The following is a 26,850-nucleotide window of genomic DNA, read 5'->3' on the forward strand; positions in this document are numbered from 1 at the left end:
CCAACTGCAGTTGGAACCTCTCACCAGTGATGCCACTGTAGCGCCTCAGTTTTGCTCTCCCAGTTCCTCAGCTTGTACTGCACCCATCATGGTGTAGCCAACTCTACTTTTCAAACTAATGCAAGTTTTACTATTTAACTATAAATAATATTAAATCAAAGTATGTATAACAGAATGTATACCTTTAAACTGGGGACTGAATTTCATGCACGTGCCTTGGTTCAATTTTTCCCCCACCTTCTAACCATGCTTCAGCATTACACTTGATCACAGTTTCCCATGTGCAATGCCAATGGAGAGTGACTAGTTTATTTTACATACATGCATATTTTAAGTTTCATGTCTGTCACATCATGTTTTCGGATGCCACACTTTTTGACTGACTAAAATTAAAAACTAAACTCTATAACCATCAAAAGTCAAAAATCTATCAATAATGAAACTACCAATTCAAAATAATTTTGATTTTCTTTCATTTGCCATGCCTACTATGGCTTAAAATAAATCACCAATGCATTAAACTTTTAAGTTATATATTTAACAATAACACTATCGGCATAAATGGTTCATTTTCAGGTTGGCAAGCTGTAACTAGTGGACTGGCACTGGGATCGGTGCTGGCGCCTCAACTAATTACAATCTATATCAATGACTTGGATGAAGGGGCAGAATATATGGTTGCTAAATTTGCTGATGACACAAATATAGAATTAGAATTAGAACATTACAGCGCAGTACAGGCCCTTCGGCCCTCGATGTTGCGCCGACCTGTGAAACCATCTGACCTACACTATTCCATTTTCATCCATATGTCTATCCAATGACCACTTAAATGCCCTTAAAGTTGGCGAGTCTACTACTGTTGCAGGCAGGGCGTTCCATGCCCCTACTACTCTCTGAGTAAAGAAACTACCTCTGACATCTGTCCTATATCTATCACCCCTCAACTTAAAGCTATGTCCCCTCGTGTTTGCCATCACCATCCGAGGAAAAAGACTCTCACTATCCACCCTATCTAACCCTCTGATTATCTTATATGTCTCTATTAAGTCACCTCTCCTCCTCCTTCTCTCCAACGAAAACAACCTCCAGTCCCTCAGCCTTTCCTCGTAAGACCTTCCCTCCATACCAGGCAACATCCTAGTAAATCTCCTCTGCACCCTTTCCATAGCTTCCACATCCTCCCTATAATGCGGTGACCAGAACTGCACGCAATACTCCAGGTGCGGTCTCACCAGAGTTTTGTGCAGCTGCAGCATGACATCGTGGCTCCGAAACTCGATCCCCCTACTAATAAAAGCTAACACACCATATGCCTTCTTAACAGCCCTATTAACCTGGGTAGCAAGCTTCAGGGATTTATGCACCTGGACACCAAGATCTCTCTGTTCATCTACACTACCAAGAATCTTCCCATTAGCCCAGTACTCTGCATTCCTGTTACTCCTTCCAAAGTGAATCACCTCACACTTTTCCGTATTAAACTCCATTTGCCATCTCTCAGCCCAGCTCTGCAGCCTATCTATGTCCCTCTGTACCCTACAACATCCTTCGGCACTATCCACAACTCCACCGACCTTAGTGTCATCCGCAAATTTACTAACCCACCCTTCTACACCCTCTTCCAGGTCATTTATAAAAATGACAAACAGCAGTGGCCCCAAAACAGATCCTTGCGGTACACCACTCGTAACTAAACTCCAGGATGAACATTTGCCATCAACCACCACCCTCTGTCTTCTCTCAGCTAGCCAATTTCTGATCCAAAGCTCTAAATCACCTTCAACCCCATACTTCCGTATTTTCTGCAATAGCCTACCATGGGGAACCTTATCAAACGCCTTACTGAAATCCATATACACCACATCCACTGCTTTACCCTCATCCACCTGTTTGGTCACCTTCTCGAAAAACTCAATAAGGTTTGTGAGGCACGACCTACCCGTCACAAAACCGTGCTGACTATCGCTAATGAACTTATTCTTTTCAAGATGATTATACATCCTGTCTCTTATAACCTTTTCCAACATTTTACCCACAACCGAAGTAAGGCTCACAGGTCTATAATTACCAGGGCTGTCTCTACTCCTCTTCTTGAACAAGGGGACAACATTTGCTATCCTCCAGTCTTCCGGCACTATTCCTGTCGACAATGACGACATAAAGATCAAGGACAAAGGCTCTGCAATCTCCTCCCTAGCTTCCCAGAGAATCCTAGGATAAATCCCATCTGGCCCAGGGGACTTATCTATTTTCACACTTCCCAAAATTTATAACACCTCCTCCTTGCGAACCTCAATCCCATCTAGCCTAGTAGCCTGAATCTCAGTATTCTCCTCGACAACATTTTCTTTCTCTACTGTAAATACTGACGCAAGATATTCATTTAACACTTCCCCTAACTCCTCTGATTCCACACACAACTTCCCACTACTATCCTTGATTGGCCCTAATCTAACTCTAGTCATTCTTTTATTCCTGATATACCTATAGAAAGCCTTAGGGTTTTCCCTGATCCTATCCGCCAATGACTTTTCGTGTCCTCTCCTTGCTCTTCTTTGCTCTCCCTTTAGATCCTTCCTGGCTAGCTTGTAACTCTCAAGCGCCCTAACTGAGCCTTCACGTCTCATCCTAACATAAGCCTTCTTCTTCCTCTTGACAAGCGCTTCAACTTCTTTAGTAAACCACGGCTCCCTCGCTCGACAACTTCCTCCCTGCCTCACAGGTACATACTTATCAAGGACACGCAGTAGCTGCTCTTTGAATAAGCTCCACATTTCGATTGTTCCCATCCCCTGCAGTTTCCTTCCCCATCCTACGCATCCTAAATCTTGCCTAATCGCATCATAATTTCCTTTCCCCCAGCTATAATTCTTGCCCTGCGGAATATACCTGTCCCTGCCCATCGCTCAGGTAAACCTAACCGAATTGTGATCACTCTCACCAAAGTGCTCACCTACATCTAAATCGAACACCTGGCCGGGTTCATTACCCAGTACCAAATCCAATGTGGCATCGCCCCTGGTTGGCCTGTCTACATACTGTGTCAGAAAACCCTCCTGCACACACTGGACAAAAACTGACCCATCTAAAGTACTCAAACTATAGTATTTCCAGTCGATATTTGGAAAGTTAAAGTCCCCCATAACAACTACCCTGTTACTCTCGCCCCTGTCGAGAATCATCTTCGCTATCCTTTCCTCTACATCTCTGGAACTATTTGGAGGTCTATAAAAGACTCCCAACAGGGTGACCTCACCCCTCCTGTTTCTAACCTCGGCCCATACTACCTCAGTAGACGAGTCCTCAAACGTCCTTTCTGTCGCTGTAATACTCTCCTTGATTAACAATGCCACACCTCCCCCCCTCTTTTACCATCTTCTCTGTTCTTACTGAAACATCTAAATCCCGGAACCTGCAACATCCATTCCTGCCCCTGCTCTCCGAAATGGCCACTACATCGAGATCCCAGGTACCAACCCATGCTGCAAGCTCACCCACCTTATTCCGGATGCTCCTGGCGTTGAAGTAGACACACTTTAAACCAGGTTCTTGCTTGCCAGTGCCCTCTTGCGTCCTTGTAACCTTATCCCTGACCTCACTACTCTCAACATCCTGTACACTGGAACTACAATTTAGGTTCCCATCCCCCTGCTGAATTAGTTTAAACCCCCCCGAAGAGCACTAGCAAATCTCCCCCCCAGGATATTGGTACCCCTCTGGTTCAGGTGAAGACCATCCTGTTTGTAGAGGTCCCACCTACCCCAGAAAGAGCCCCAGTTATCCAGGAAACCAAAACCCTCCCTCCTGCACCATCCCTGCAGCCACGTGTTCAACTCCTCTCTCTCCCTATTCCTCGCTTCGCTATCATGTGGCACGGGCAACAACCCAGAGATAACAACTCTGTTTGTTCTCGCTCTAAGCTTCCACCTTAGCTCCCTGAATTTCTGTCTTAAATCCCCATCTCTCTTCCTACCTATGTCGTTGGTGCCTATGTGGGCCACGACTTGGGGCTGCTCCCCCTCCCCCTTAAGGATCCCAAAAACACGATCCGAGACATCACGAACCCTGGCACCTGGGAGGCAACATACCAACCGTGAGTCTCTCTCGTTCCCACAGAACCTCCTATCTGTTCCCCTAACTATGGAGTCCCCAATGACTAATGCTCTGCTCCTCTTCCCCTTCTGAGCAACAGGGACAGACTCTGTGCCAGATACCTGTACCCCATTGCTTACCCCTGGTAAGTCGTCCCCCGCAACAGTATCCAAAACGGTATACCTGTTGTTGAGGGAAACGGCCACAGGGGATCCCTGCACTGCCTGCTGGTTACCTCTCCTTCCCCTGACGGTAACCCATCTACCTACTTCTTTTACCTGAGGTGTGACTACCTCCCCATAACTCCTCTCAATAACCCCCTCCGCCTCCCGAATGATCCGAAGTTCATCCAGCTCCAGCTCCCTAACGCGGTTCTCGAGGAGCTGGAGTTGGGTGCACTTCCTGCAGATGCAGTCAGCAGGGACACTCTTGGCGACCCTTACCTCCCACATTCTGCAGGAGGAACATACAACTGCCTTAACTTCCATTCCCTCTATTCTAAATTCCCAACAAAACTACTGAAAAACCAAAAAAAAAAATGTCAGAACTTGTTAGGTTAGCAATCCAACGGACAGAACTTCTTAAATAAAAAGCTTGTATATATATATATGTAGGAGACTAAGCTGTGAAGAGGACATAAGGAGTCTGCAAAGGGATGTAGATATGTTATCGATAAGATTGTATTTTGCTCCTTTGAGTGTCTTCAATATATTTTATTTGGAAGATTCAGCCTCTCCCAAAGCCTGTGCATTTCAATTAAGATTAGCAAGTTAATTCAAAAATCATAATGCAATGTTCAAAATAAAAATCTCATGGTGCAGCATTGCTCTGAGCAAATTCTACAGATCAAGAGACTCCCAGGTTCAACCTAAGGATTCTACTCAACTATATGATGTCAGCTCGGGTTCCCCAAACTTTAGTGAGCAGAACTCCCAGTATTGAAGATTATCCAGTGCAGAAACATGCGCTAGCTGGCTGAGGACGGAATTGGGTTTGATTGCGATGGCTTTACAGACAAATATCCTACATAAAGAAAGGTCACTGAGGCAAAGTAATGGAGGAATGCCTGCAATCATGAAATTCTACCTCATGAGTCAGTGCGATCAAGAAAGACTTGCATTTAATTAGCACCTTTTACCAAAGCCCTATTAAATACTTTAATTGCAGTTAGCGTTGTCGGAAAAGCAGCAGCCAAATTGCATAAGCAAGATCCCACAAACAGCAAATGAGATAATGGCCAAATAGAATCATAGAATAGTTACATCACAAAAGGAGGCCATTCCTCCCTTTGAACCTATGCCAACTCTCTGCAAGAGCAATTTTTCTAGTTCCACTGCCCCCATCCTGTCCCCGTAGTCTGGAAAATTCTTCCCTTCACGTGCTTATCCAATTGCCTTTTGAAAGGCATGATTGAATCTGCCTCCACCACTCTTTCTCCTTTTAGTGAAGTTGCTTGATATTATCCAGGACATTACAGAGAACTCCTCTGCTCATCTTCAAAATAATGCCATGGGATCCTTTCTGTTCACCCAAGAAGGCAAACAGGGCCTCAGTTTAATGACTCATGCAAAAGACAGCACCCTCCATCAGTGCAGCACTCCCTCAGTATTTCACTGAAGTGACATCCTAGATTTTGTGCTCAAGTGAGCTGCTGACTCAGAGATAAAAGTGCTACCACTGAACCAGGCTGACACTCTGAAGAGGCATGAAGGATTAAAATAACAAAAGAAAAGCAAAGAGGAATATTGATCACATGCCAGCAGAACCTGTGGGAGCTACAGCTTCATGCCTAAGGAGGGGCAAGGTAGAGGTTCACATCTGAAATTTATACACACTGTACCAAGTGCAAAAATCGGTACATAAGAAACAAGCCACTCAATTGCATCAAACTGCAACAAAAAATTTACAGAGGATTAAGAAAGCAGCCCACCAACAGCATCCCAGAGCAAGTAGGAATGGGTAATAACTTTCGGCCTTGTCAGCGATGCCCACATTCCAAGGTTTTTTTAAACTTTTTTTTTTACATGTTAACACAAGGAACATTTTTCCACATATATACTTAATTTTTTCTCACTTTTTCTTAATTTCAATAGAGAGTATGTAGCCTGCTATAATCTATTTTATTTTAGTCCCCTGGCAATGAGTGTGCGTGAGTGAGAGCAAGTGTGTCTCAGCTACTATAGAAAATGTGCAGTCACGTGTCACTATAAAATATCCAAGAGGCTGCTCACCAGATCATCAGCTAGTTGGAAAAACCACAGCAGTGGCTTCTATTCACGCATTTATGAAACCCTGTTTGCTCAAGATCCCCCTCCAATCACCAACAGTTCTCAGCACACCCAGTTTTTGAAAGGAAACAGTTGTCAAAGAGGAAATCGCATAAAACTTGTTTAAAATGTAAAAAAGTATTTTTATTGCACTGAGACAACATATAGCGGGCACAGACACACAAACTATCCTTAGTCGCACATACACTAACTATTTCCTTAACAAATTACAGGCCTAATGAGAAGCTTTTTAGAGGTACCCCAGAGTGCAGTGGATGCCGGGACACTGAGTAAATTTAAGGAGGAGATAGACAGATTTTTAATTATTAATGGGTTGAAGGGTTATGGAGAACGGGCGGGAATGTGGAGTTGAGGCCGAGATGAGATCAGCCATGATCGTATTGAATGGCGGAGCAGGCACGAGGGGCGAAATTGCCTACTCCTGCTCCTAGTTCTTATGTTCTGATGTAGTGACAGTAAACCTAGTAACAGCGGATTATAATTCAAATCTGTTTTCTGCATCTGGCAGGCATTGTGCTTATAAGTGTAACTGACAATGTGTCGACTGATTGGTGCCATAATCATGCTTGAAATACCACTTCACACAATTCCACCTGAAGGATGCAATTCTCATTGCAATGCAGTTGCACAGATGTCCGCAGCCTTCTAGTATCTCAGTCAAGTAGTCATTCTTCATGTTTGAAATATATCATGGACAACTCTACCATGGAGGCCATCACCGCTGCTGCATACAATCTCCACAAGTTCAATCTTTACTGAATACAATTAGGAACAGGGGCCTTCACTGACTTTCTCCTCTGTGCCCAGAGCCACTGGGACCAATTTTAGCAAACCCTCCAGAATTGGCGGCAGAAAGGGAGTTGGAAAGCCAGATCAATAACAGAATAATCTGGGATATGAAATACCAGGCTACAGATAGGAATCGGGGTGAGAAGGAGCAATTTAACCACTTGACAAATCCATCAAAGCTTTACAATTGCTCACCCAATCGATCAGTTTGGACTAGAAGGTCTAAGTTTGGATTCCTAGACTCCTTTGGAGTGAGCTTTCAGTCAGGCTGGCAGTAAGTATGCCCAATATTAGTGCCCCATGCACAGGAGAAATACCAGGGAAGGTCCCCACGAGAAACTGTGATCATCAGGTGAGGACAGAATTGGGTTCAGCTGTAATAGGAACATAGGAGCAGGAGTAGGCCATTCAGCTCATTCAATACGATCATGGCTGATCATCCACTTCAATGCCTTTTTCCCACACTATCCCCATATCCCTTTATGTCACTGGTATTTAGAAATCTGTCAATCTCTACTTTAAACATACTCAATGACTGAGGTTCCACAACCCTCTGAGTAACGAAATTTCTCCTTATCTCTATACTAAGTGGCTTCCCCCTTATTTTGAAATTGTGTCCCTGGTTCTAGACTCCCCAATCAGGGGAAACATCTTGCCTGCATCTACCCTGTCTATCCCTTTCAGTATTTTGTAGGTTTCAAGAAGAAAACCTTTCATTCTTTGAAATTCGAGAGAATACACGCCCAGTTTCCCCAATCTCTCTTCATAGGAGTGTCCCGCCATCCCGGGAACAAGTCTGATGAACCTTTGTTGCACTCCCTCTATGGCAATAATATCGGCAATAATGTCGGCACTCCTCCCTCCATGATTAAATAGTCTACTGGCATTCAGTCTCAGGTCATGTGAAATAAGGGCATTCCAGAGAGGAGCCCTGGAACCATACACCAGAAGGGGATGATCCCTTCAAGAGAAAATTGGCCTAAACAGTAATAGATTAGGACCATAGGAACAGGAGGAGGCCATTCACTTCCTGGGGCCTGGTCCATCATTCAATTAGATTATGGCTGATCTGTACCTCAATTCCATTTACCCACCTTGGCTCCTTATGCTTTAATACCCTTACTCAACAAAATCTATCAATCTCAGTTTTGAAAGTTTCAACAGACCAAATCCTCAGCAGGTTCTTTGGGGGAGACAGTTCCAGATTTCCATTACTCTGTGTGAAGAAGTGCTTCCTGCCATCACCTCTGAAACACCTAGCTCGAATGTTATGGTCATTCGAAATGTCCTAGGACTCCCACACCAACAGAGAGGTTAATTGTCCTGACGCAATCTTTTTTGCTCTCATTTACACTATTTACCAGAAAATTTAACAGAGAGGTATCTACCCCACCAATTTCTTTCAAAATCCTTATAAACCTCAATCAAATCTATATTCCAAGGATTACAAGTCTCTGTTCATAATTTAACCCTTTTAACAGAAGTAACATTCTGTTGCATCTGTTCTGTGCCCACTCCAAGTCAATATATCTTTCCTGAGGTACAATGCCCACAACTGAACACAATACTCCAGATAGGTCTAACCAGAGTTTTATATAACTGTAACATAACCTCCACCATTTTGCATTTCAGCCTCCATGAGATGAAGGATAACATTCAATTTGCTTTTCTCATTACTTTTTGTGCCTGCCTGTCCACAAGTTTTTCTTGTGATTTCTGTCCATAGACCTGTAAATCTGTCTGTTCCTTTGCAGTTCCTGGCTTCTCACCATATTGAAAATATTCTGATTTATCTTTTTTCAGGTCCAAAGTGGATGACCTCAAACTTCCTCATGCTGAACTCCATCAGCCACAGTCTTTCCCCACACATTTAACCTACAATGTCCTGACGCAATCTTTTTTGCTCTCATTTACACTATTTACCAGAAAATTTAACAGAGTCATCAACAAAAATTGGATATACAGCATTTGATTTCTTCAGCTAAGTCATTTGTAAGTATAGTGAAAAACTATAGCTAAAGAATGCAAGATAATTCAGGAAGTGGCCAATAAGCATGAAACCACAATCTGGGTAATTTCTTGCTTAAATAAAAACTGCGTTAAGTTTGCATATCGATGAAGAAGTTAGACAGTTTAACATTTATGCTGCAGTTACAACTATTTAAGTTAAATTGCTAAAGTATTAATCAAGTTGCCTGCATGAAATGACTCAACATACTAAAACTGCTTTAGTTATTAATTTAATAGAACTGGGCGTTAGGAACCAGTCAGTCCTGTATGGATGACTCAATGTCCGAAGAGGGGAGGGATTGCAGCCTGCATCCAACGGCCCACTTTGCAACTCTGCTTTAGGGTTGAGAATATTTCTGTATCGTAGCGAGAAGGGATTTTACCTGGTGCTGAAAAGCTGACTCAGTTAATGTTGTGGGTAACCATCAGCTTGGGAACTCTATTAGGTTCTTTTAGGTTAGTTTCATAATGAATATTTAACCCGCTTAAAGGCTTCTGGGGTTTATTGAAAAGCTTTTAAGACAGAATTGTGTTCCTCCTTCTTTCAACTTGTATTTAAATGTGTCTTTACTTGTTTACAGAATTTAATAAACCTGTATACACTTGTTAAACATGAAGCCTGAATGGAAAATTTGTTTTAAGTGACCCTCCATTCTCAGAATGCCACCCTGCTGTGAAAGGTTGCTTATTGTGTGAAATGAATATTAAGAAAATAATTGGTGATGAACTCAACAAATAAAATGGATCGTGTATATATTTGGGGGAAAAGATGGCTAATTAATAAGGGTCACTTTAGCCCAGTAGCAACACTTTTACTGCTGTTTTAGAAGGTTGAGGATGCAAGTCCAACTCCAGGATTTAAGCATGCAATTCAGACTGATACTGCAACGCAATACTGAGGGAACGCTGAACTGTTGCATGAGCTGCCTTTTGAATGTGATGTTAAACAAGGCCTTATCTGCCTTCTCAGGTGGGTGTGAAACATCCACCAACACTATTGGAAAGTTAGGGGAATTGTCCTGGCAATATTCACCCTGCAGGCATTACCACCCCAAAAACAGATTAACTGATAATCTGTCTTATTGTGGTACTTCACTGTGCATAAATTGCCTGTTCGCACTTACATTACATCCGTCGATATTTTATTGGCTGTGAAGCACTGTGGGAAATCCCGAAGACCTGAGGCACAGTATAATTTGCAATTTTTTTCTTTCTAACTGACATCAGCTACCATCATCATTATGAAATTTTAAAAAAATATATGGTTGAGCAATAGTTAAATACATTCAATTAGATTTTAACTAAAAGCAGGGCTGTAGAATGCAGAGTCGTGTAGTCAGATAATGAAATCGAACATTGCACTTTCATCTCTTGGACCCGGGCATTATACGGTTCAGGTCCACTCCCACCACCTTTCCTTTGTGTTCACAGCAGAAAGGTGGCTGCCATAAATAGACAGCATCTCCTGTGGACTGAGCTGTTCAGTTTGAGATAGTGTGCCCCTTATCCTGTGAAATCAGCCACCACTGATCAAGTGGGTTGACCATCCCCATCTACTGTCTTCTAAGAAAGACACTAAAGGCCACTGCATATAGCCTAAACTAATATATTTATCAAAGACATCTTGTGACCAAGAGGGTTATTAGGGAGATGAAACAACATGAACTTATAATAGAACGCCTTCAAAGTAGTAAATCATCTCAAGGTGCTTCATAGGAGTGTTACAAAGCAAAATTTGACACCGAGCCACGTAAGGAGATATTAGAGCAGATGGTCAAAAGTTTGGTCAAAGAGGTAGGTTTTAAGGGGCATCTTAAAGGAGGTAAGAGAGACAGAGTTTCAGGGAGGGTATTCCAGAGCTTAGGGCCTAGGCAACTGAAGGCACTGCCATCAATGTGGTGCAATTAAAATCAGGGATGCTCAAAATTAGATGAGTTCAGATTTCTTGGAGGGTTGTGGGGCTGGAGCGTTTATACGGAGATAAGGAGGAACTTGGCCATGGAGGGTTTTGAAAACAAGGATGAGAATTTTAAAGTCAAAGCATTGCTTGACCAGGAGTCAATGTAGGTCAGCAAGCACAGGGGTGATTGGTGAATGGAACACTTGCAACAGAGTTTTGGATGACCTCAAGTTTACATAGTGTAGAATGTGGGAGACCAGCCAGGAACGCATTGGAATAGAAACAAGAAATGCTGGAAATACTCAGCAGGTCTGGCAGCATCTGTGGAGAGAGTAGCAGAGTTAACGTTTCAGTTCAGTGACCCTTCATCATAACTGACAAATATCAGAAATGTAAAAGGTTTTAAGTAAGTAAAGCAGGGGGTGGGGCAAGAGATAACAAAACAGGTGTTGATAGGACAAGGTCACAGAGAATAACTGACCAGAAAGTCATGGAACAAAGGCAAACGGTATGTTAATGGTGTGGTGAAAGACAAAGTGTTAGTACAGAGAAGGTGTGAATTGACTGTAAAGCACAAAGCACTCCAAACACAAACATTAAAAAAAATTTAAAAACCCAGAAACAGTGGATAGGCACAGTAGAAACAAAGTAAACAAACTAAAATAAAATAACCACATAAAAAAGACAAAATAACTAAACATAAAAAGGGCGGGCCCCATCATGCTCTGAAATTACTGAACTCAATGTTCAGTCTGGCAGGCTGTAGCGTGCCTAATCAGTAAATTAGATGCTGTTCCTCGAGCTTGCGATGATGTTCACTGCAACACTGCAGCAAGCCCAGGACAGAGATGTGAGCATGAGAGCACTCCCCACCCACCCTACCCGCTCTCATGAATGAAGGGAGAGCAAAGGGATGGGACGGCAAGATGGAGGTGTTGAGGGACGAAGCAGGAAGAGGGAGAAGGGCAACAACGTGGAGAGGGGAGGGGGAGAGGGAGGGGGACGACGACGGGGTGGGGGGGACAACGGGGAGAGATAGGGCCACAGCGATGGAAGACGAAAGGGGATTTGAAGGGGGAAGGGGGTTTGAATCATCAGGGTCTACATTTCTGACTATTATCCAATGGCTCTGCTAGAAGTGGGAATGTGGATGGAGAGCGATTACATGGTTAGATGCAACTGTGGCTGTTAAGTAGCCCACTGGCATGCACAACAATAACCTCTTGGTAAGCTATTGAAGGGACATAAGAAGAAAGGAAATAGGAGTAGGAGTAGGCCATTCGGCCCCTCAAGCCTGCTCTGCCATTAAACTAGATCATGGCTGATCTTCTACCTCAACGCTATTTTCCTGCACTATCCTCATATCCCTTGGTGCCTTTAATATCTAGAAATTTATCGATCTCTGCCTTGGACATACTCAAAGAGTGAGCCTCCACCGCCTCCAAGAATTCCAAAGATTTACCACCTTCTCAGTGAAGAAATTCCCCCTCATCTCAGTCCTAAATGGCCTATCCCTTATTCTGAGATTGTGCCCCTGGTTCTAGACTCCCCCAGGCAGGGGAATTTTGTACATTTCAATGAGATCACTTCTCATTCTTCTAACCTCTGAGAATACAGGCCAAGCCTCCTCAATGTCTCCTCATATGACAATCCCACCATCCCAGGAATTAGTCCCAGGACATCACTGCAGGAGTTCCTCACGATAGTGTCCTAGGCCCAACCATCTTCAGCTGTTTCGATGACTTTCCCTCCATCACAAGGTCAGAAGTGGGGATGTTTGCTGATAATTGCACAATGTTCAGCACCATTCACGACTCCTCAGATACTGAGGCAGTCTGTGTACATATGCAGCAAGACTTGGATAACATGCAGGCTTGGGCTGATAAGTGGGAAGTTATGCTCACGCCACACAAGTGACAGACAATGACCATCTCCAACGAGAGAAACTAACCATCTCCCTTTGACGTTCAATGGCATTACCATCACTGAATCCCCCACTATCAACATCCTGGGGGTTACCTTTGACCAGAAACTGAACTGAACCAGCCATATAAGTACTGTGGCTACAAGAGCATGTCAGAGGCTAGGAATTTTGTGGCGAGTAACTTACCTCCTGACTCCCCAAAGCCTGCCCACCATCTACAAGGCACAAGTCAGGAGTGTAATGGAATAGAAGCTCGACACCATCCAGGACAAAGCAGCCTGCTTGATTGGCACCCCATCTACCACCTTCAACATTCACTCCCTCCACCACCGATGCACAGTGGCAGCGGTGGGTACCATCTATAAGATGCATTGCAGCAACTCCCCAAAGCTCCTTAGACAGCACCTTCCAAACCCGTGACCTCTACTACCTAGAAGGACAAGGGCAGCAGATGCATGGGAACAACACCACCTTCAAGTTCTCCTCCAAGCCACACACCATCCTGACTTGGAACTATATCACCGTTCCTTCACTGTCGCTAGGTCAAAATCCTGAAACTCATTTCCCAACAGCACTGTGGATGTACCTTCACCACATGGACTGCAGCGATTCAAGAAGGCAGCTCACCACCATTTCTCAAGGGCAATTATGGGTGGGCAATAAATGCTGGCTTAGCCAGCGACACCCACATCCCGTGAAATAATAAAAAGAGAACCTTTGTTGCACTCCCTCTTTGACAAGTATATCCTCCCTGAGGTAAGGAGACCAAAACAGTACACAATACTTCAGGTGTGGTCTCACCAAGGCTTTAAACAATTGCAGAAAGACTTCTTTACATCTGTACTCAAATCCTCTTGCAATAATGGCCAACATATCATTTGCCTTCCCAATTGCTTGCTGCATTTGCATGTTAGAGTCACAGAGTCGTAGAGTCGTACAGCATAGAAACAGGCCCTTCGGCTCACCACATCCATGCTGACCATAATGCCTATCTATACTAATCCCACCTGCCTGCATTAATTCCATATCCCTCTATGCCTTGCTCATTCAAGTACCTGTCCAGATGCCTCTTAAATGTTGCTACTGTTCCTGCCTCCAGCACTTACTCAGACAACTCATTCCAGATACCCACTATTCTTTGTGTGAAAAATTTACCCCTTTGATCCCCTTTAAACCTCCTCCCTCTCACCTTAAAGCTATGCCCTCTAGTTTTAGTCACCCCTACCATGGGAAACAGGTTAGCTTGCAGTGACTTATTGACAAGGACACCCAGGTCCCTTTGGATAGCAACACTTCTCTCACCATTGAAGAAATACTCTGCCTTTCTCTACCAAAGTGGATAACTACATATTTTTCCACATTATATTCCATCAGCCATGTTCTTGCCCTCTCACTTAGCCTGTCTAAATCCCCTTGAAGGGTCTTTGCATCTTCCTCACATTCCCACTAAGCTTTGTGTCATCCACAAACTTGGAAATATTACAATTGGTCCCCATATCCAATACATTGATATAGATTGTGAATAGCTGGGGCCCAAGCTCTGATCCTTGCGGTATTCCACTATTCACAGCCTGCCAACCTGAGAATGACTCATTTATTCCTACTCTCTGTATTCTGTCCGTTAACCAATTCTCAATCCATGCTCTAATTTTGCTTACTAACCTCCTGTGTGGGACTTTATCGAAAGCCTTCTGAAAATTCAAATACACCAGATCTACTGGCTTCCCCCTTATCTATTCTGCTAGTTACATCCTCAAAAAACTCCAACAGGTTTGTCAAACATAATTTCCCTTTCATAAATCCATGTTGACTCTGCCCAATCATATCATTATTTTCTAAGTGCCCAGTTATGACATCCTTTACCATAGATTCTAGCATTTTCCCTACTATGGATGTCAGGCTAATAGGTCTGTAGTTCCCCATTTTCTCTCTCCCTCCTTTCTTAAATAGTGGGGTGACATTTGCTATCTTCCAATCTGCAAAAACTGTTCCAGAATCTATAGAATTTTGGAAGATGACCACCAATACTATCTCTGTAGCCACCACTTTCAACACACTGGGATGTAGATCATCACGTGATTAGTGCCCTTCAGGAATGGAGGGAAAGCTGGAGAAAATAAACCACTACTCTGTTTTTAGACACTTAAATCTCTTTTGCCCTCTCTCAACGTACAGAAAGAATTACCCGGGAGTAGCATTTCTGCTTTGGGAGCAATCAAAAAATTGCACCCAAAATGTGCTTGTAATTACACTACTTAGTTAGAGTTCGAGCTTCTGCGAAAAATCATTTTCATAAATCACCAACTTAAAATCTTCTATGAACCAGTACAATAAGGCAGCATCATCAAAAATAACCATTTTTTTTATTTTTCATTAAATAATACAGTGAAGCCTGTATAAAGTGGACACAGATTCTCAGCTGGAAATCTGAAATAAAAACAGAAATTGCAGGAAATACTTAGCAGATCAGGGAGCATCTGCAGAGAGAGAAACACAGAGTTAATGTTTTAGGCTGGTGACATTACATCAGAATTGAGGAAAGCTCATGAACCTGAAATGTTAACTCTGTTTCTTTCCCCACTGGTATTGCCTGGCCTGCTGAGTTTTTCCAAGATTTTCTGCTGATTGGTGTACTGGGACTGTTTAGGGACAGACATTCACTTTATAGCATAAAAGATGCATCAACTCACCTGGACCCTTGGCTGCTGCCGCTGCAAAAGGATCACTGCTTCCAAAGGGGTCAGCCTAAAATTTAAAAAAAAGTTAATGAAAATATTGGAAAATTCCAATTTCTTCTCGATCTTAACCCAACTATCGATACTGCTACATTCAAATTAACATGACACTGATAATCTTAAATTATCCAGGTATGTTAAGCAATGAATAGGTTCAAATTACAGTCACTAAAGGGACAAAGTTAAAATAGGGTCTGCCTGAGTCTGAAATCCTCTCAGCATCTACAGAGCCATATGAAGCTACAATATCACAACAGGGTTGGGTTAAGATGAAGCAACAATGGGCAAACACTCAGCAACCTCTGGGATACTGTGAGAATGACTACTCATGCAGTGCCAATAATGCTCCTAATGAGGTTTAATTTTGTGTATAGTGGTTTATGTCCACAGCGTTGTCAGCCATGCTCAGTAGTAACGTGTTTGCCTACGTCAGAAGTTGGCGAATTCAAATTCCACTCCACAGACATGATCCAAGCTAACATTTCAGTGCAGTACTGTCGGAGGTGCCATCTTTTAGATGAGACATTAAACTGAGGCCCCGTTTGCCCTTCCAGGCGGGTGTAAAAAGATCCTGTGGCATCATTTGAAGAGCAGGGGCGTTCTCCCATGTCCTGGCCAATATTTAACCCTCAACCAACATAACTAAAACAGATTATCTGGTGATTGCCACATCACTTTATTGTTTTTGGGATCTTGCTGTGCAGATATTGGCTGCCATGTTTCCTACATTACAACAGCGACTATACTTCCAAAGTACTTAATTGGCAGTAAAACAGTCTGCGACATCGAGGTTGAGAAAGGCACTATAGAAATCTCTTTTCTTTCTAAATAACATGACATTTCCTGCAAGCTACGTATTTTCGCTGTATGCGTACAGCTCTATAAATCTAGAAGCACTAAAGGACAGTAAAACAAGAATTCTCTGTATAATAACTATCTTTCCCAATTTCAAATTTCCGAGTAATTACCAGCATAAACCGAAAGACCAGCTCATTGATTTTTGACCCAATGACTACATCTCTAGTATCCCATTGTTATTAACTTCAATGCTGTCAAATACATCCCATTTACTATGCACAAACACAGTTTGTGCTTTTGCCTGTCTAAGCACAGATCTTCACCAGATGTTGGAAAAAGTATACAGGCCTAAAGTATACGGTTATCATACCAGCCCATCAATGGTCAGACCACAAAATGGCAGATCCAATCCATGATTTATATTTACCACCAACAACAATGTAAATTGGAGGGGGCAAGTGAAAACACTCTTCCAGGAGGCTGTCAGTGTCTCTAACGACAAGGGCAATGACTTGTTCTGAATATCAGCTGCGCAATACTTCAACTTCACACCTTGTCCATGTTGGATTTGGAAGAAAATAGATCACTGGCCATCCCATCGCATAGAATTATGGCAACTGCACATTTGTAGGATAAACACCAAATTAGGCCAAACAGCAATGTTTCCATCTTGCAATTACTATGTAATTCCTAAAAATCCCCCCCTTTATCCCTCTGTCCTTACAACATCTCCAACCTCTCATTTCTCTCCAAAACCCTTTTGTAAAGGACATTAAACTTGAAACTAATAAACAGCGGGGAAGATAGATTTTTTTTATTACCCAATCCTAATTTCCCATTAAGGTAGTGGTGGAGAACTGCCTTCTTGAACTGCTACAGTCCACGTATTTGAGGCGGTGGTGTTTCCATGCACCTGCTGCCCTTGTGTGCTGGTGGTGGAGGCAGTGAATGTTTAAGGTGGTGGATTGAGTGCCAGTCAAGCGGGCTGCTTTGCCCCCGATGGTGTCCATGTTCTTGAGTTGTGTTGGAGCCGCACTTATTCAGGCAAGTGGACAATATTCCATCACACTCCTCACTTGTGCCTTGTGGATGATGGACCAAGCTTTGGGGAGTCATGAGGTGAGTTACCCAGCCTCTGACCTGATCTTGTAGTCATAACATTTATGTGGCCGGTCCAGTTAGGTTTCTGGTCAATGGTGACCCCGAGAACGTTGATTCAGTGATGGTAATGCCATTGAATGTCATGGGAAGATGGTTAGATTCTCTCTTGTTAGAGACGGTCATTGCCGAGTACTTGTGTGGCTTGAATATTATTTGTCACTTATCACACAAGCAAGAATGTTGCACAGGTCTTGCTGCATATGGGCACCAACTGCTTCATTATCTGAGGAGTTGCAAATGAAACTGAACACTGTGCAATCATCAACAAACATCCTCACTTCTGACCTTATGTTGGAGGCGGGGGAGGGGTGGAAGGTCATTGATGAAGCAGCTGAAGATGACACAACCCTGAGAAATTCATGCAGTGATGTCCTGGGGCTGAGATGATTGGCCTCCAACAACCACAATCAGTATGCAGCAAGTCCAACAAGAGAGGATGCAGTTTTGGACTTAGTTTTAGGAAATGAAGATAGGCAGGTAGAAGCAGTGGCAATGGGAGAGCATTTTGGTGGTAGTGATCATAATTCAGTCAGTTTTAACATAATTAAGGTAAAGGACAAAGATGGAACAGGAGCTGGAATTTTCAATTGGGACAAGACCAATTTTATTAAGCTGACAAGTGATTTAGCAAAAGTGGACTGGAGACAGCTACTGGAAGGTAAATCAGTGTCAGAGCAGTGGGAGGCATTCAAAGGGGAAATTAAAGGAGTGCAGAGTAGACACGTTCCCACAAAAAAAAGGGTGGGACAGCCAAATCCAGAGCCCTCTGGATGTCAATGAGTTTATAGGGTAAGAAAAGGCAGAACAGGAAAGCTTATGTCCGACGCCGAGAACTCAATGCTACAGAAAGCCGAGAGGAGTATAGGAAGTGGAGGGGTGAAATCAAAAAAGGAAATTAGGAAAGTAAAGAGAGGACATGAAAGAATATTGGCAAGCAAAATCAAGGTGAACCCAAAGATGTTTCATCAATACATTGTTACGAGTGCTTCTATATTTTTTAAGTTCTTTTTTTGAGGACTCATATTTTAGAGCTGGACATTGCTTTATTTTGGGAAAACTGAAAAGCCTCATGGATGGATTTTTACCAGGGTCACTGAGAGGTCTGGCTTTGAAAACAGTTACTGGAAGGCACCTGTTCCAAATAATTACCCAGCAGGGGTTGTTTTTGACTTGGGGAAGATGTTTACAGAGAAGTGACAGGTCAAGATTTATAGAGGTCAGGAGGCTTGGCTCTTTTGACGTTGTTTGTGGTTTCACTTTGGACAGTGAGTTGGGATATGGAAAATGGTTTGAAAAGACAGTTGGGGAGAACACCTGCCAAAAACAACAAACCAACCCAACTTTTGCTAACTCTGCTTTCATGCCCTCATAATTGCCCTTATTTAAGTATAAAATACTAGTCTTAGACCTACTCTTCTTGCCCCAAACTGAATGCAAAATTCAATCATATTATGATTGCTGCTGCATAGGGGCGCCTTCACTACGAGATCATAATTAATCTTATTTTGTTGCACAATACCAGGTCTAGTATAGCCCGCTTTCTGGTTGGCTCCAGAACGTACTGTTCTAAGAAGCCTGCATTTGCTGACAATGCAACCACTAGGTGGCGCAGTACTTGCACACGAGCAAATCCAGTCTCCTCAACTGGAACGTCAGTGTCTGCGACAATCAGGCGGCTGCCAGGATTAAAGATCGGGCTGCTCAATTTATCACAGGAAATGCTTATGGCTGGATCGTTCTAGCAAACTAACTTTACATTAAGTTGGATGGAAGCCCGGTAATATGCTACTATGTGGTTATTGGATACTAACTGAGATCCATTTAATATTCCAGTAATCCTATTAAATACAAAAGGAATTTTATGATTGAATTTCCATTGGAAGATAGTGAATTGGTACCCCAATCAATGGAAGTAGAGTATAAAATGTGCTGCCAATTCATTATTGTGATTCATTTATATGACTGACTAGGACTGATTTCACCCGAACGCAGCTACTAGCTCCCGCCCCGCTGGCTGCTTTCCCCCCTCTGCAACTCACTTCCTCTCCCTCTTCCCCACCGGCCGCTTCCCCCTCTCAGCCGTTTGCTCCGGACCTCGCTGCTCCCCCCCACTTCCCTGGCCAACTGTTCCCGACTCGCGCCACCCCACCCTCCGGTCGGTCGGTCGCTCCTTGCTCCCTGCCCCCACCGCTCCAGTCGCTAGCTCTAGGCCGTGCCGCTTCCTTCCTCTCGGCCACTCACTCTCACGTTTCATCAGTCACTAGGCGCCACCCAAAGAAGCAAGGCTGGCCACAAGGGGTGACGGGGTGACTTGCGAGCGAGTGGCCAAGAGGAGGGAAGCGGCGCGGCCTAGAGCTAGCGGCTGGGGGGATGGTGTGGGCAAGGAGCGAACGGCCGGACGGCCGGGGTGGCGCAAAGCAGGGAACAATCGGACAGGGGAGTGGTGGGGGGCGAGCAGCGAGGTCTGGAGCAAGTTGCCGAGGAGATCAAACTCTAGCCATTCAGCTGCTTCCTCCGGCCGAGTGAGGGGCTGGATACCCGATGAAGCTTTATTGCGCATGCGCAAAGATGGACCTGGCACGGATACACGATGACGTCGGCGTTGCGCGATTATGTCATCCCGCGCACGCGCCCATTGGGAATCACTTTGTTCCAAGAAACTATCCTGAAAACATTCTATGAACTCCGCATCTAGGCTACCTTTTCCCATCTGATTTTTCCAATCTATATGCAGATTAAAGTCCCCCATGATATTTGCCGTACCTTTCTGACAAGCTCCCTTTATACCCTGTCCTACCGTGTGGTTACTGTTAGGGGGCCTGTACACCACTCCCACAAGTGACTTCTTGACTTTATCATTTCTCATCTCGACCCAAACCGCTTCTACATTCTGGTATTCTGAACTTAGGTCATCCCTCTCTACTGTGCTACTACTAATTAACAGAGCAACCCCTCCATCTTTTCCTAGCTTCTTATCCTTCCTTAATGTCATGTACCCTTCAATATTCATGTCCCAATCTAAGCCATCAGAGACATGGCTGCAAATATTTCTATTCGCGCTATTAGTTCATCTGTTTTGTTTTGAATGCTACATGCATTCAGGTACAGAGTCTTTAGTTTTGCCCTTTTATTATTTTGTAACATCTGGCCTTGTCTGATTTACTCTTCGATTTGAAATCACCGTCCCTTCCTGTCATGGTCTGTTTATTTTTTCCCATATTAATACCTTTCTCTCGTGCCTTGTCTCTACTCTTTGATTCACCACATCTTCCCAAATTTGATCCCTTGCCCCCACTATTTAGTTTAAAACCCTCTATACTTCCCTAGCTATGCCTTGCTAGAAAACAGGTCCCAGCACGGTTCAGTTATAGACTGTCCCAACGGTACAGCCCCCACTTTCCACAGTACTGGTGCCAGTGCCCCACGAAATGGAACCAACTTCTTCAACACCAGAAGTAACATGCGCTATGGATAAAGGGGAACCAGTTAATGTACTATAGTTAGATTTCCAGAGGCATTTGATATAGTGCCTATCAAAGGTTATTGCGGAAAATAAAAGCTCATGGTGTTGGGGGGAACATTTCAACATGGATAGAAGATTGTTTAGCTAACAGGAAACACACAGTAGGCATAAATGGGTCATTTTCTGGTTGACAAGATGTAACGAGTGATGTGCCACTGGGATCAGTGCTGGGGCCTCAACTTTTTACTATTTATTAAATGACTCGGCTGAGGGTACCGAACCTATGGTTGCTAAATTTGCTAATGACACAAAGCTAAGTAGGAAAGTAAGTTGTGAAGAGGACATAAGGAGGCTACAAACGGATATAGATAGGTCAAGTGATTGGCAAAGATCTGGCAAAAGGAGTAAAATGTGGGAAATGTGAAATTGTCCATGTTGGCAGGAAGAATAAAAAAAGCATATTATCTAAATGGTGAGAGATTGCAGAACTCTGAGATGCAGAGGGATCTGGGTGTCCTCGTGCATGAATTGCAAAAGGTTAGTGTGCAGGTACAGCAAGTAATTAGGAAAGCTAATAGAATGTTGTCATTTATTGCGGGGGAATTGAATCCAAAAGTAGAAAGGTTATGCTTCAGCTATTCAGGGCATTGGTGAGACCACATCTGGAGTACTGTGTACAGTATTGGTCTCCTTATTTAAGGAAGGTTGTAGATGCTTTGGAAGCAGTTCAGAGAAGGTTTACTAGACTAACACCTGGAATGGGCAGGTTACCCTAGGAGGAAAGGTTAGACAGGCTAAGCTTGTATCTGCTGGAATTTAGAAGATTAAGAGGCGACTTGATTGAAACATATAAGATTCCGAGGGGTCTTGACAGGGTGGATGTGGAAAGGATGTTTCCTCTTGTGGGAGATTCTAGAACGAGGGGTCATTGTTTAAAAATACAGGGTCGTCCATTTAAGACAGAGATGAGGAGAAATTTTTTCTCACAGGGTTGAGAGTCTTTGGCAGTGGAAGCAGAGTCCTTAAATAATTTTAAGGCAGAGGTAGATAAGCAAGGGGGTGAAAGGTAACTGGGGTAGCCAGGAATGTGGAGTTGAGGTTACAAGTTATAGTGGAGGTGGTGGCGTAGTTGTATTGTCACTGGACTAGTAACCCAGAGACCCAGGGTATTACTCTGAGGAGGTGGGTTCGAATCCCACCACAGCAGAAAGTGGAATTTGAATTCAATTGATAAAAAATCTGGAATTAAAAAGCTAATCTAATGATGGCCATGAAACCATTGTCGATTGTTGTTAAAAACCCATCTGGTTCACTAATGTCCTTTAGGGAAGGAAATCTGCTGTCCTTACCTAGTCTGGCCTACATGTGACTCCAGACCCACAGCAATGTGGTTGACTCTTACATGCCCTCTGAAATGGGCTAGCAAGCCACTCAGTTGTATCTAACTGCTACCAAGTCAATAAAAAGGAATGAAACCAGATGGGCCATCCGGCCTCGACCTAGGCACCGGAAACGACTACTGCAAGCCCAGCCCTGTCGACCCTGCAAAGTCATCCTTACTAACATCTGGGGGCTTGTGCCAAAGTTGGGAGAGCTGCCCCACCGACTAGTCAAGCAACAGCCTTACATAGTCATACTCACAGAATCATACCTTACAGACAATGTCCCAGACACTGCCATCACTATCCCCGGGTATGTCCTGTCCCACCGGCAGGACAGACCCAGCAGAGTGGCGGCACAGTGCTATAGGGTAGGGAGGGAGTTGCCCTGTAAGTCCTCAACATCGACTCCAGAGCCCATGAAATCTCATGGCATCAGGTCAAACATGGGCAAGGAAACCTCCTGCTGATTACCACCTACTGCCCTCCCTCAGCTGATGAGTCAGTACTCCTCCATGTTGAACAGCACTTGGAGGAAGTACTGAGGGTGGTAAAGATGCAGAATGCACTCTGGGTGGGGGACTTCAACGTCCATCGCCAAGAATGGCTCGGTAGCACCACTACTGACTGAGCTGTCCGAGTCCTAAAGGATATATCTGCTAGGCTGGGTCTGCAGCAGATGGTGATGGAACCAACAAGAGGGAAAAACATACTTCACCTCGTCCTCACCAATCTGCCTTCCGCAGATGCATCTGTCCACGACAGTATTGGTAGAAGTGACCTCCTTGTGGAGATGAAGACCGGCCTTCACATTGAGGATACCGTCCATCATGTTCTGTGGCACTATCACCGTGCTAAATGGGATAGATTTTGAACAGATCTAGCAATGCAAAACTGGGCATCCATGAGAGCCGTCAGCAGCAGAACTGTACTCAACCACGATCTGTGACCTCATGGCCCAGCATATGCCCCACTCTACCATTACCATCAAGCCAGGAGACCAACCCTGGTTCAATGAATAGTGCAAGAGGGCATGCCAGGAGCAGCACCAGGCATACCTCAAAATGAGGGAGCAACCTGATGAAGCTACTTGCATGCCAAACTGCGTAAGCAGCATGCGACAGACAGAGCTAAGCGATCCCATAACCAACCGATCAGATCTAAGCTCTGCAGTCCTGCCACATCCAGCCGTGAATGGTGGTGGACAATTAAACAACTAACTGGAGGAGGTGGCTCCACAAATATACCCATCCTCAATGATGGGGGAGCCCGGCATATCAGTGCGAAAGATGAGGCTGGAGCATTTGCAACAATCTTCAGCCAGAAGTGCTGAACTGATGATCCATCTCGGCATCCTCCTGAAGTCCCCAGCATTACAGATGTCAGACTTCAGCCAATTCGATTCACTCTGCGTGATATCAAGAAACGACTAAAGGTACTGGATACTGCAAAGGCTATGGGCCCTGACAATATTCTGGCAGTAGCACTGAAGACCTGTGCTCCAGAACTTGCCACGCCCCGAGCCAAGCTGGTCCAGTACAGCTACAACACTGGCATCAACCCGGCAATGTGGAAAATTGCCCAGGTATGTCCTGCACACAAAAAGCAGGACAAGTCCAACTTGGCCAATTACCACCCCATCAGTCTACTCTCAATCGTCAGAAAAGTGATGGAAGGTGTCAACAGTGCCATCAAGCAGCAATAACCTGCTCAGTGACGGTCAGTTTGGATTCCACCAAGGCCACTCAGCTTCTGACCTCATTGCAGCCTTGGTTCAAACATGGACAAAAGAGCTGAACTCAAGAGGTGAGGTGAGAGTGACTGCTCTTGACATCAAGGCAGCATTTGACAGAGTATGGCATCAAGGAACCCTCGCAAATCTGAAGTCGTTGGGAATCAGGGGGAAAACTCTCCGCTAGTTGGAGTCATACCACCTAACGCAAAGGAAGATGGTTGTGGTTGTTGGAGGTCAATCATCTCAGCTCCAGGATATCACTGCAGGAGTTCCTCAGGGTAGTGTCCTAGGCCCAACCATCTTCAGCTGCTTCATCATGAAGTCAGAATTGGGATGTTCACTGATGTTTGCACAATGTTCAGCACCATTCACGACACCTCAGATACTGAAGCAGTCTGTGTAGAAATGCAGCAAGACCTGGACAATATCCAGGCTTGGGCTGATAAGTGGCACATCACATTCGCGCCACACGTGTCAGGAAATGACCATCTCCAACATGAGAGAATCTAACCATCTTTCCTTGACATTCAATAGCATTACCATCGCTGACCCCCACCACTATCAACATCCTAGGGGCTACCATTGACCAGAAACTGAACGGAAGTAGCCATATAAATACTGTGGCTACAAAAGCAAGTCAGAGGCTAGGAATCCTGCAGCAAGTAACTCACCTCCTGACTCCCCAAAGCCTGCCCACCATCTACAAGGCACAAGTCAGGAGTGTGATGGAATACTTTCCACTTGCCTGGATGGGTGCAGCTCCAACAACACTCAAGAAGCTCGGCACCATCCAGGACAAAGCAGCCCACTTGATTGGCACACCCTCTACGAACATTCACTCCCTCCACCACCGACGCACAGTGGCAGTAGTGTGTACCATCTACAAGATGCACTGCAGCAACGCACCGAGGCTCCTTAGACAGCACCTTCCAAACCTACGACCTCTACCAACTAGAAGGACAGGGGCAGCAAATGCATAGGAACACCACCACCTGCAAGTTCCCCTCCATGTCACACACCATCCTGACTTGGAACTATATCGTCGTTCCTTCACTGTCACTGGGTCAAAATCCTGGAACTCCCTTCCTAACAGCACTGTGGGTGTAACTACCTCACATGGACCGAAGCGGTTCACCACCACCTTCTCAAGGACAATTAGGGATGGACAATAAATGCTGGCCTAGCCAGCGACGCCCACATCCCATGAATGAATTTTTAAAAAACGATCAACTATGACTGAATGGCGGAGAGGCTTGAGGGGCCAAGTGGCCTGCTCCTGCCCCTAATTCGTATGGAATATGTGTCCCCTGGTTCGAGACCCCACAGCCAGGGGAAACATGCTTTCTGCAGCTACCCTGTCTATCCCTTTAAAAATTTTGTAAGTTTTTATGAGATCGCCTCTCATTCTTCTAAACTCCAGAGAATACAGGCCCAGTCTCCTCAATCTCTCCTCATAGGACAGTCCCACTATCCCAGGAATCAGTCTGGTAAACCTGTGCTGCACACCCTCAATGGCAAGTATATCCTTCCTCAGGCAAGGGGAGCGGAACAGCACACAATATTCCAGGTGTGGCCTCATCAATGCTCTATACAATTGAAGCAACACTTCTTTGCTCCTGTACGCAAATCCTCTTGCGATAAAGCCTAACATACCGTTTGCCTTCTCAATTGCTTGCTGCACCTGCATGTTAGCTTTCAGTGACTTGCAAACAAGGACACCTAGGTCCCTTTGGACATCAACACTTTTCAATCTCTCACCATTTAAGAAATACCTCACATTTATCCACATTGTATTCCATCTGCCATATTCTTGCCCACTCACTTAGCCTGTCCAAATCCCCTTGAAGCCTCTTTGCATCCTCCTCCTCACAACTCACATTCCCACTAAGTTTTGTATCATCCGCAAACTTGAAAATATTACAATTGGTCCCCACATCCAAATCATTGATATAGATTGTAAACAGCTGGGGCCCAAGCACTGATCCTTGTGGTACCCCACTGGTCACAGCCTGCCAACCTGAGAATGACCCATTTCTTCCTACTCTCTGATTTCTGCCTGTTACCCAATCCTCAATCCATGCTAGTAGATTACCCCCAATCTCATGCACTTTAATTTTGCTTACTAACCTATGTGGGACTTCATCAAAAGCCTTCTGAAAGTCCAAATACACCACATCCACTAATTCCCCCTTATCCACTCTGCTAGTTCAAATTTTTTGAGGATGTTACAAGTTCGTCAAACATGATTTCCCCTTCATAAATCCATGTTGACTCTGCCCAAGCAGACCATTATTTTTTAAGTGTCCAGTAATCACATCCTTTATAATAGATTCTAGTATTTTTCCTACTACCGACGTCAGCCTAACAGGTCTGTAGTTCCCCGTTTTCTCTCTCCCTCCTTTCTTAAACAGTGGGGTTATATTTGCAACCTTCCAATCTGCAGGCACTATTGCAGAATTTATAGAATTTTCCAAGATGATCACCAATGCATCCACTATCTCCGTAGGCATCTCTTTCAACACTCTAGGGTGAAGATCATCGGGTCCCGGGGATTTGTCAACTTTCAGTCCCAT

General features: G+C 44.3%; 1 protein-coding gene across 11 annotated transcripts in view; it reads right to left on the reverse strand.

Moving 5' to 3' along the window:
* eps15l1a (epidermal growth factor receptor pathway substrate 15-like 1a) overlaps positions 1–26,850 on the reverse strand; it is a 419,830-nt gene that overhangs the window by 139,658 nt on the left and 253,322 nt on the right. For all 11 annotated transcript variants that reach the window (XM_068016623.1, XM_068016624.1, XM_068016633.1 and 8 more), the window contains one exon: positions 15,697–15,751. In XM_068016623.1, coding sequence (XP_067872724.1) covers positions 15,697–15,751 — 55 coding nt within the window. The remainder of the gene's footprint in view (positions 1–15,696; positions 15,752–26,850) is intronic.

Source organism: Heterodontus francisci, chromosome 36, assembly GCF_036365525.1.
Source record: "Heterodontus francisci isolate sHetFra1 chromosome 36, sHetFra1.hap1, whole genome shotgun sequence".
NCBI lineage: Eukaryota > Metazoa > Chordata > Chondrichthyes > Heterodontiformes > Heterodontidae > Heterodontus > Heterodontus francisci.